At 42.3% G+C, this 12,039-nt stretch overlaps 1 protein-coding gene across 5 annotated transcripts in view; it reads left to right on the plus strand.

Moving 5' to 3' along the window:
- Window positions 1–7,813, plus strand: part of smg7 (SMG7 nonsense mediated mRNA decay factor) — a 31,833-nt gene extending 24,020 nt beyond the window's left edge. For 4 of the 5 annotated variants that reach the window (XM_020463531.2, XM_020463530.2, XM_020463532.2 and 1 more), the window contains 3 exons: window positions 1,164–1,334; window positions 1,508–1,671; window positions 5,002–7,813. In XM_020463531.2, the coding sequence (XP_020319120.1) occupies window positions 1,164–1,334; window positions 1,508–1,671; window positions 5,002–5,109 (443 nt within the window). In that variant the 3' untranslated portion in view covers window positions 5,110–7,813. Of the gene's footprint in view, window positions 1–1,163; window positions 1,335–1,507; window positions 1,672–5,001 lie in introns of those variants that run through there. The other variant, XR_004205723.1, reaches the window with a different exon arrangement.
- Window positions 7,814–12,039: the final 4,226 nt, after the last annotated feature.

The following is a 12,039-nucleotide window of genomic DNA, read 5'->3' on the forward strand; positions in this document are numbered from 1 at the left end:
GCTCTCGATTGTGCATCTGTAGAAGTTTGAGTGCTTTTGGTGACAAGCTGAATTTCTTCAGCCTCCTGAGGTTGAAGAGGCGCTGCTGCGCCTTCTTCACGATGCTGTCTGTGTGGGTGGACCAATTCAGTTTGTCTGTGATGTGTACGCCGAGGAACTTAAAACTTACTACCCTCTCCACTACTGTTCCATCGATGTGGATAGGGGGGTGTTCCCCCTGCTGTTTCCTGAAGTCCACAATCATCTCCTTAGTTTTGTTGACGTTGAGTGTGAGGTTATTTTCCTGACACCACACTCCGAGGGCCCTCACCTCCTCCCTGTAGGCCGTCTCGTCGTTGTTGGTAATCAAGCCTACCACTGTTGTGTCGTCCGCAAACTTGATGATTGAGTTGGAGGCGTGCGTGGCCACGCAGTCGTGGGTGAACAGGGAGTACAGTAGACTATTAAAAACAAATATCTAATTCATGACTTTATTGACAAAAAATTATAATCATATTAAAATGTTGTATAATAATGAGTTAATTACCTGAATGCATCTCCTATAAGGCGTTAACAAAATGTTCATACAAATATGATTAGGCCTCTCTCTTAGACTCGGCTTTGTAGAAAGTGAGTTAATCAATTTAGGTTTGACAAATTTTATGTAGCACTGGAAACAATACATAAATCCAGCCATAAAGTATAGCCTATTATCAAAATAAAAATGTTTGTTTATAACATGCCCAATTAGAAGCTGCTGATCTGCACGAAGTGTGAGAGTGCCACTGGCGATGTACTTTGCTGGACATGCTAGCTGTTCTCGGTGGCGTATCATCACTTTGTTTCACTGTCCAATCCGAGGCTGTTTGGGCTCTTGCTCATCAACTAGGTAAAGCGTCAAGGGAGAGAGGACAGTGCATTATCAACAAAGCGCTGCATATATTGCCCGAAAAATAAAATGACATCTGATTTAAAAAAATAAAATCAATAATTAACGGGTGGTGGAGACAATTAAGGAGGGCCATCCGTTTAAAACAGTAATTAAACTTTCTCCGGCCTTAGCATCTGAGTCAATATTTCAATATAATCTTTATTGAATAACATTTTATAAAGGCAGAAATTCTGTTAGAAATTAAGACATATTTGCATGTAATTATAATTATATTTCTCCATTTCCATAACAGACCACTCTACACCAGCAAGCCAGTCCCCCCATTCTTCCAACCCAAGCAGTTTACCTTCTTCTCCACCCACGCACAACCATGGCTCCATCCCCTTCTCTAACTTCGGCCCCATAGGAACACCCGACAACCGAGACAGGAGGATGGTCGACCGCTGGAAGGTGGAAAAGACGCGTAAGTCAACCTCATGACTCTAAATATATAAATTATATCCGTCTACCTCTTATACCCACTGATATATGTAATGAATGTCATGTTTGGTATATCAATTTAGCCATTTCCAGACATTTTGTGTTATTCTTATGTCATGGCGTTTTATATAATGAATCTCTGTTTTTGTCAAGTAGCTGTGAGTGGGTTTGGTCTGGACTACCTTCCCTCTGCGTCGTCGTCTTCAGACCACCGAACCCCTGAGAACAGCTGGCACCAGGGGAACACCCCCAGCAGCTCCTGGGCCGCCCAGGAGTTGCCAATGGAAGACTCCTCCACTGTGCTCCTGGACAGTCTGAAGGTACCACATGACACTTACCTTTAGGGTTGCAAAAGTCTGGTAACTTTCCACAAATTCCCAAGTTTTCAAGAAATCCTAGTTTGAGAATTCCTGGATTACAAGATTATTCCCTAATGATTCAAGGAATATTCCAACCAAGACTTCTGGATAACATCTGAATTAAGGGAAAGTTACTGGACTAAAGTCTCCTTTAGTCATTTAGAATTAAGCGACGTCACCTGTTATTGCCACTTATATCACCCCAACTTTATTTTAGGTCCTGTCTAGGGCTGTTGCAGTGACCATATTACAGCCACACCGACAGTTATGAGTCATGACTGCAGTCAAATTCCATGTGACTGTTGAGTCATGTTAATCTTCCTTTAGGCAGTTTGGACATGCTCTGGTAGTACCCAACTTGCTAATGATCATCAGGTCCTAATGGCCTGGTATACAGGGCTCTATTGTTCCTCCAATCAGATCCTAATGGCCTGGTACTCAGGGCTCTATTGTTCCTCCATCAGGTCCTAATAGCCTGGTACTCAGGGCTTTATTGTTCCTCCATCAGTTTCTAATAGTCTGGTACTCAGGGCTCTATTGTCCCTCTAATCTGACGTCAATGCAAATTAATTTGAATAGATGTATGTATATATGTCAAACATTTGGATGCCAACTCAACTCATTTTTAATTTTTACTCTCAAAACTATGAAATAACACATGGAATCACGTAGTAACCAAAAAGGTGTTAAACATATCAAAATATATTTGAGATTCTTTAAAGAATGTCCTTTGAAACTATATAAACTTGTGACCCGCAGTGTTTGTCATTTATACCCTGATGAAGACAGCTTGTCTGTCAAAATGTTGGTTATTAGGCTATTCAATTATTGCATCTGAGCTCCTAGTGTGCGGCTCTCCTTTTCTTTTTCAAGATTCTTCAAAGTCGCCACCCTTTGCCTTGATGACAGCTTTGCACACTCTTGGCATTCTTTACACACTCTCACACTCTTGGGTGGGGGGTAAATACAGAAGATAGCCCTATTTGGTAAAAGACCAAGTCTATATTATGGCAAAAAGACAGCCCATCATTACTTTAGGACATGAAAGTCAGTCAATACGGAAAATTTCAAGAACATTTAAAGTTTCTTCAAGTGCAGTCACAAACTACCAAGCGTTATAACTGGCTCTCATGAGGACTCCCACAGGAATGGAAGACCCAGAGTTACCTTTGTTGCAGAGGATAAGTTAATTAGTTACCAGCCTCAGAAATTGCAGCCCAAATAAATGCTTCAGAGTTCAGGTAACACACATCTCTAAATCATCTGTTCAGAGGAGACTGTGTGAATCAGGCCTTCATTGAAGAATTGTTGCAGAGAAACCACTACTAAAGACCTTAATGAGAAGAAGAGAATTGCCTGGGCCAGGAAACACAAGCAATGGACATTAGACCGGTGGAAATCGGTCTGATGAGACCAAATTTGAGATTTTTGGTTTCAACCGCTCTGTCTTTGTGAGACACGTGTATTTCCCACCGTAAGGCATGGAGGAGTTGGTGTGGGGGTGCTTTGCTGGTGACACTGTGATTTATTTAGAATTCAAAGCAAACTTAACCAGCATGGCTACGACAGCATGCTGTACCAATATGCCATCCCATCTGGTTTGCGCTTAGTGGGACTATTATTTGTTTTTCAATAGGACAATGACCCATCATACCTCCAGGCAGTGTAAGGGCTATGACCTGGCCTCCACAATCCCCTAACCTCAACCCAATTGAGATGGTTTGGGATGAGTCAAACCGCAGAGTGAAGGAAAAGCAGCCAACAAGTGCTCAGCATATGTGGGAACTCCTTGAAGACTGTTGGAAAAGGATTCCAGGTGAAGCCAAGAGTGTGCAAAGCTGTCAAGGCAAAGGGAGGCTACTTGAAGAATCTCAAATATAAAATATATTTGGATGTTTAAAACTTTTTTTTTGGTTACTGCATGATTTCATATGGGTTATTTCATAGTTTTGATGTCTTCACTATTATTCTAGAAAATAGTAAAGAAAAACCCTTGAATGAGTAGGTGTTCTAAACACAAAATTATATATTTGGTACATAATTGGTCTAGTCTAAATTCAACAAATTCAGAGTAAGCCAACAGTTATAGTGAGTTTGTATTTGATTGTGAATAGCCTAGTAATAGGGCATTTCTTATATTTTCATAATGAGTAGGCTGACACATTATCTCACCACCATGCATTTCCATCTCCTCCCTTCTTTCCTTCATTCCTTTCTTTAGATTGCAGAAGGGCTGTTTAATTAAATGTTTTTTTTGTTTGTTGTGAAAACATGTTACTGTTGATTTTCCCAAATAAGATTTAATTTGGTTTCTTATATTTAAGCTCTGGGTAGCTGCAGGAACAGGGTTGGAGAACATATGGCATACAGAGTTTGGGTAGAACATCACCTCTTGCACAGTTTAATAAACGGAGTAGCCTGCCCGACATGACTGAAAAATGTACCAGCTGGAAAGTGGACTCCATTCGCTATTCGAGTGCATACAGATGACATGTCTTGCCCCTGTTCCTGCCCATTTAATAATGGGCCATTCTAAATCGATTTTTTGGGGGGATATTTGTAAAGATTACTGAATTGAGGATAGTCTGATGGGTGAAAATATGATCACATGGTGAGAGAACAGCGTGTGCCGCCTGAGGCAAGGAACAAATCGTAAGCTCTTAGTCTCATCATGCAGCCCATATGTCTTTTGATTTCTAAGGTTTGTATAATTCACAGCTAAAGTTGCCAAATAACTCTAAATCTAGTGTATAGGACCCTTTTTCAAATGATGACGTTTACTCTCAACATAGCTACTTCATATGTGCGCACTCGCTCTGGAATGGGAAAAATATCCTTTGTTTTATTCAGCTATGTTCAATTATAATCTTCTCACGATAAAATTGAATGTAATATAAAATAATGCCACAGGACTTATTAGCATATCTTGTCAGCAAAATGATCAAGCCTATGGCATGGAGCATATCCAGATAACATACAGTAGGCAAACTCATACTCTGTTCTTCTGAAATACAAATTCTTCATATCATAAACTTTGTTTAGACCTGCCTAAAATAAATGGATTTATTGTGATGGTGTATATTCAATTAGATTTTTATAAGACGTGCCAAAGCCGTGCATCAGCGACTTGTGTGGGTGGAGTCCTGGAGATGCTAAACGTGTTTGTTATTTAACTGTAAATTACCGTGAGACTGGCTATCTTTTGCATGACCATAACCGGCTTACAAAATTTCATGACTGCCACAGCCCATATTGTTAAATTTATTTTCAATCTATCTCTGTGCTCCCCAGTCCATCTGGTCTAGCTCCATGATGCAGCCGGGGCCTTCGGCCCTGGAGCAGCTCCTCATGCAGCAGAAGCAGCAGAGGGGCCGGGGCACCATGAACCCTCCACACTGAAGGGCCTGCAGTCAGAAGCACTTGTGTGAAGAAGTAAGAAGTAAAAAAAAAAAACGAGCTCCAAATCGGAATTACCGGCATATGGAGGCTGGGGAAGGTGAAACGATGACCCAACAGGCTCAAAACACCCTTCTGCTGACGAGGAGGACTGGTGCAAGTCTACTCTCCCCTCTCGCTCTCTCTGTGCCTCCCATGGCAACGAGGGCGTGCAAGCACCTCCCACACCACCTCACTGAGCACGATTCTTACATTGAGGAAACTGAAAACCTCTGACAGCCAGTCACCATGCATACCTCCTGAATTCCTCTGGAGAGTGTGGGAATAAACAACCATCCTTCAGTCCATCTCACTTGGATTCTATGTATCTGGTCTCTGAAAACTATTCTTGAGCTGCTCTTGGTGTGGATTTACTATCAGTCTTTGATTTGCCTACTGGAGAAGAGAGGAGCCTAAAGGTGGTGCGGGGTGTTTTTGGGAAGGCAAGGTGGTCCTAAAACGGTAGATGTGGTGAAAAAAAGAAAGACGGATCTTTCTGAATTCTTGACAAAATTTTCTTTATCTCGGACAGAGAGCAAGGAGGAGGGGGAGTGTGGCTCGATGTAGCCGGGTTATGAATGAACGAATGAAGGCTTTAACAGCTATATTGCCACAGTCGTTGGTAAAAAGTGGGGGGAAAGTGTGCCTATCATACTGGGCACAGAACCGTTTGAAAATGAGACGCAGATTATGCTATAGATGCGATTTTCCAGTTTGCAGATTGTTCCTTTCTGTATAGGTTTTACAAGGAGGGAGGTGCATCTTCAGGTCAGTTGAGGATGACGGGAATGCTTCACAAACTCACCACAAAGTTCGCTCAAAACAAAAGAATCAACAAACTGAGACGGTGATGAGAAAATAGATGTAGGGATAGTATTATTAGCTCTAATAGAGATTTGCAATTATTAGAAATACTGTATTTTGTGATTTGTTCGTAGCAGTTTTAGCTTTATGAAATACTGGGTAACTATGTCCAATAGTTTACTGCTTATGGGGAAAGTAGATATTAATATGTTATCTTTACCCATCTTTCTTTGAGTAAACATGTAACTCTAGCTTATCTGCATAATTGTTTATTTCGTTCATGGTCTGCCTTTTAAAAGTTTTAAGCAGCTTTATTGGCTCTCTTTGTGCCTGGTCAGTGTTTTTTATTTTATTATTACTATCATGATTGGCACTGTCATGTAATGGAAACAAGCAAACGGGTCCAGCAAAGCTGCTGGTTCAGCAATATGGGGCACAAGCCAAGCGAGACACAGACCATCAGACAGACAGTTGGGCTGGGCTGTGGCTGGGGCACAGAGCAGGTGTAGTCCCTGACTCCCCTACTTGGCTTAGAACAGGAGAGAGAGACTGATTTATGCTAACCTCTTCACAACCACTACTATAATCACAACAGTTATCGAATTAACGCATATTAGGCCCTGGAGAGTTGCATGCTTGGTTTGCTTGTCTAAAGTCATAGCTCTGTTTTTTACATACCTCTGTGGTGTGTAAATAACTGAACTAATTGTTTGGTGTTAAGTTTCTGTCACTTGGGTTACGCCAGTGTGAATCTATCGGAAATGCCCAAGCCAGACACTGACTTTTTCCCCAAATAATGAAATCCATGAAGCACTGAGTGACAATCAGCAGACCAAGAGAGGCTCTCCAGGAACAGGGTTAGAGGCCAGTTGAGTCTAGGGGTCACTGTTGGATAGGGTTAGAAATATGACTATATACATTGGTACCCTCTATGGTTTAGGCAGCAAAAGGCATTTTGTATTTAAAGGGTATACAAAGACTTAATATCTTGTATGAGGGGAAAAACATGTTTTTATTTTCATGTAGAGAACATTTTATTAAACCCAACTTTAAATGATGTCTAATTTGTGTGATTGTGCTTTTCCTGTTACATTAAAATGATATTTAAAAAGAAAAGATAAATAGATTGGACTGAATGTTGGGACATATTCAGCCAGAAGCTATTTAAAAAAAAAATGAATTCAGCACATAAATGCTAGAGGGGAACTGGGCTGTAAAGTTGGCCCTGTATCTGCTCATTGTAAAGGGGTTCTGATTTCAAATGTGTGTTTGGATCATGAATGGTATTTGTCAGTGGTATTGAGCTTACCAGTTCTTGCTGTCTAGGTGGGCGGAAGAGGGAGTGAGGGGTAACGCACTAGAATGTTAGAAGCGCTCTGCTCTGGGCATCCTGCCATTTACTGCATTCATGTGGAATCTCCTCTGCTGCATCCTTAATAAACTGACACATCTAACAGTGGCTTTGGTTTTACCACATTAAGGTTTGTGGAAAAGAACCCTGCACTTTGAGCAGTTGTAACATTCCATACTTCTAATAGTCCTGTGGGACATTACAGGCAATGACAAATGACAGACGGCTATTAACAGTTCCCTGCACAGCTGACCAACCAACATCAAGCACTGTGTCCCAGTATAAGTTCAATATCAAGGAGAGAATCACTGAAAGTTTGAAATTGCATGAGGATTTGGAATTCTAAATGCTTTCACGGGTTATGGGGAGCGAGGTTGGAGTCCTTTTACCTGTGGGCGAGGGGTCATTCAGAAATGGGCTTGTGTTCTAAGCTTTTTGTTTCGTCTTTCTCTAGACATTCAGAAATGGTGGAATCGGCTATGCCTTTAAATAAAGTAAACCATGTTCTCCCTATCTTTTCACTGGACTGTCATTTTTCTGTGACTATCATGTACATTATGTATGGTTTCTAAGAAGGTATCATCTTGTGCACCAATTCTACTTTTCCCACAACTCACAATTCAGGACAAAAGTGTGTACAATACATTTGTGTATACCATTTCCATTCATACTGTATTCTGATATTAGTGTGGTTTAGAGAAAATGGCTAAATGGTAATAGAAAATGAATAATTTGACTCTGTTATGTAGCCTTATTGTCAAGGTGATCAAGAGGAACTGAGCAAGAATTTATTACTAGAAAATGTTTTTCACACAGGCTGTCACCCTCCCTCCCCACCACACACTCAGGAAATCCTAGGGGGCCATACTTGTGGATGTTAAGTTTAAACTTAAACTTTTTCTTTCTCAAAATCCATTGACCTAGTTGCACGTGGACACAGCCTGACACACTTAGCCCTATACTAACCTCACCAGCTGGCAGTGATTCTTTCTCGTAACATTCTGCATCAGCCAATTACGAATGTTGATGTTGGAAGTGATCAAACATTGGCCTTTTCTCAATTTGATTTGCTCAACTCCTGCATTCTCCCCTCTCTGTCCTTTTCTCACCACCTTTTGAAAAAGGTCCAACGTAATCGAGGAGAGGCGGCGAGGAGTGTGAACGTGGACGAAAATGCGCTATAATGAAATGAGAAGCTCCTCCACTTGCACATCATCAAGCAAATTACGTTTACAGGGGTGGATCCCAAAACAAATGTACAAAGTGAATACATTTTATAGATCAAAGGATAGGTAGCATATCGTTTTTAAATGAGTGCATTCTTGTCTCTGAGAAGACATCTGACTTCAAAGGGGGTCTGGCAGATGTCAACTCTGCTGCGGTAGGATAGATGCACGCAAATACAGTACAGTGTGTTTAGAACAGGGATCATCAACTACATTCCGCTGCAGGCCAAATTCTGCGCACAGGCAGATACACTTGTGCTTCCTCACCAAAAGGAGGCTATTGAGGAGGGGAGGACCGTTTTCCATTTGCCTGTTAACGAATTGACACACTCCTAGACCACACAACCACTTATCGGTTTCCGGAGGATGGACGACTGAAGGTCACGGTGTTACATTGCTGACAAACCTGCTAATGTCATACCCACTACAGAGGTTGCATTGCATCACTCTGGTATCCTAAAAACAGTGAGTGTATCTGATATAAAATTGTAGTGTGGAAACGGTTTCTGACAAGGTAGAAGGATATAATTGTCTAGGTTTTTTGTACAGCATCTCAGAAAAATCTAAGCACTGCATGCTTTCCCAAAAGCACAGTATTCAAGAGCTGTGTCTGCCAGGGTTAGATGTTTTATGACCAGTTCAGACGCTATGCGTTGGGAATTTATAGAGGAATGTTCACTACTGGCTCTTAATGTGGCACCTTAACCATTAGAAACTGAGGTGCTTTGTTAGGATACTGCTGGTACCAATAATTATATGAGAGGAAGGTTAGTGTTAGGACATAAACACACATTATCCAGGATACACTTACATATGCCTGGTTGATAAGCTCATCAGGTGCAGCCAATTAGGGTGATCAGCAATAATAGTACCAGCTTGCAAGCTGTGAGGCTGCTGGAGGCCATGAGTACTTTCAATTGGTTTTTAATTTTAAAAATTAGGCATGCCTTTTTGTGGTTTCCTTTGTAGTTTCCCCCATCGCGACGTCCCTCTAAGGCCCTTCTGCTAACTTGCTAGCCCCAGCCTGCTAAATGTCTGAATCGCCGTGTCTCCAGCCAACCCAACCACTCACTGGACCCATATGATTCACTTGGCTGCGCATGCCTCTCCCTAATATCAATATGCCTTGTCCATGACTGTCCTGGTTAGTGATTACTGTCTTATTTCACTGTAGAGCCTCTTGCCCTGCTCAATATGCCTTAACCAACCATGTTGTTCCACCTCCCACATATGCGATGACATCACCTGGTTTAAACGTCTCTATAGACTAAATCTCGTTCATCATTACTCAATGCCTTTAATGTACTTTCTTCCTACCATACCTTTGTCTGTACATTATGCCTTGAATCCATGCTATCGTGCCCAGAAACCTGCTCCCTATACTCTCTGTTCCGAACGTGCTAAACAGCCAGTTCTTATAGCCTTTAGCCGTACCCTTATCCGACTTCTCCTCTGTTCCTCTGGTGATGTAGAGGTTAATCCAGGACCTGCAGAGCCTAGCTCCACTCCTACTCCCCAGGTGCTCTCATTTGTTGACTTCTGTAACCGTAAAAGCCTTGGTTTCATGCATGTTAACATTAGAAGCCTACTCCCTAAATTTGCTTTATTCACTGCTTTAGCACATTCTGCCAACCCAGATGTCTTAGCCATGTCTGAATCCTGGCTTAGGAAAACCACCAAAAACCCTGAAATGTTCATCCCTAACGATGACATTTTCCGCCAAGATAGAACTACCAAAGGGGGTGGCGTTGCAATCTACTGCAGAGAGAGCCTGAAAAGTTCTGTCTTACTATCCAGGTCTTTACCAAAACAATTTGAGCTTCTACTTCTAAAAATTCACCTTTCCAGAAACAAGTCTCTCACCTTTGCTGCTTGCTATAGACCACCCTCTGCCCCCAGCTGTGCCCTGGACACCATAGGTGAATTGATTGCCCCCCCCATCTATCTTCTGAGCTCGTGCTGCTAGGTGACCTAAACAGGGACATGCTTAACACCCCGACAATCCTACAATCTAAGTTTGATGCCCTCAATCTCACACAAATGATCAATGAACCTACCAGGTACAACCCCAAATCCGTAAACATGGGCACCCTCATATATATCATCTTAACTAACTGGCCCTCCAAATACACCTCTGCTGTTTTCAACCAAGATTTTAGCGATCACTGCCTCATTGCCTGCATCCGTAATGGGTTTGTGACCAAACGACCACCCTCATCACTGTCAAACGCTCTCTAAAACACTTCAGCGAACAGGCCTTTCTAATCGAACTGGCAGCGGGATCCTGGAATGACATTGACCTCATCCCGTCAGTAGAGGATGCCTGGTTATTCTTTAAAAGTGCATTCCTCACCATCTTAAATAAGCATGCTCCGTTCAAAAAATGTAGAACCCGGAATATATATTGGTTCACTCCAGACCTGTCTGCCCTTGACCAGCACAGAAATATCCTATGGCGTTCTGCAATAGCATCGAATAGTGATATGCAGCTTTTCAGGGAAGTTAGGAACCAATATACACAGGCAGTTAGAAAAGCTAAGGCTAGGTTTTTGAAACAGAAATTTGCATCCTGTAGTACAAACTCAAAAGGTTCTGGAACACTGTAAAGTCCATGGAGAGTAAGAGCACCTCCTCCCAGCTACCCACTGCACTGAGGCTAGGAAACACTGTCACTACCGATAAATTCACAATAATTGAGCATTTCAATAAGCATTTTTCTACGGCTGGCCATGCTTTCCACCTGGCTACCCCTACCCCGGTCAACAGCCCTGCGCTCCCCACAGCAACTCTCCCAAACCTCCCCCACTTCTCCTTCACCCAAATCCAGATAGCTGATGCTCTGAAAGAGCTGCAAAATCTGGACCCCTACAAATCAGCCGGGCTAGACAATCTGGACCCTCTCTTTCTAAAATGATCTGCCAAAATTATTGCAACCCCTATTACTAGCCTGTTCAACCTCTCTTTCGTATCATCTACGATTCCCATAGATTGGAAAGCTGCCGTGGTCATCCCCCTCCTCAAAGGGGGAGACACTCTAGACCCAAACTGCTACAGACCTATATCTATTCTACCCTGCCTCTCTAAGGACTTTGAAAGCCAAGTTAACAAACAGATTACCGGCCATTTCGAATCTCACCATACCTTCTCCACTATAAAATCTGGTTTCAGAGCTGGTCATGGGTGCACCTCAGCCACGCTCAAGGTCCTAAACAATATCATAACCGCCATCGATAAGAGGCATTACTGTGCAGCCATATTCATCGACCTGGCTAAGGCTTTTGACTCTGTCAATCACAACATTCTTATTGGCAGACTCAACAGCCTTGGTTTCTTAAATGATTGCCTCGCTTGGTTCACCAACTACTTTTCCGATAGAGTTCAGTGTGTCAAATCGGAGGGCCTGTTGTCCGGACCTCTGGCAGTCTCTATGGGGGTACCACAGGGTTCAATTCTCGGGCAGACTTTCTTCTTTGTATACATCAATGATGTCTCTCTCGCTGCTGGTGATTATTT

This window comes from Oncorhynchus kisutch, linkage group LG27 (genome assembly GCF_002021735.2).
Source record: "Oncorhynchus kisutch isolate 150728-3 linkage group LG27, Okis_V2, whole genome shotgun sequence".
Classification (NCBI taxonomy): domain Eukaryota; kingdom Metazoa; phylum Chordata; class Actinopteri; order Salmoniformes; family Salmonidae; genus Oncorhynchus; species Oncorhynchus kisutch.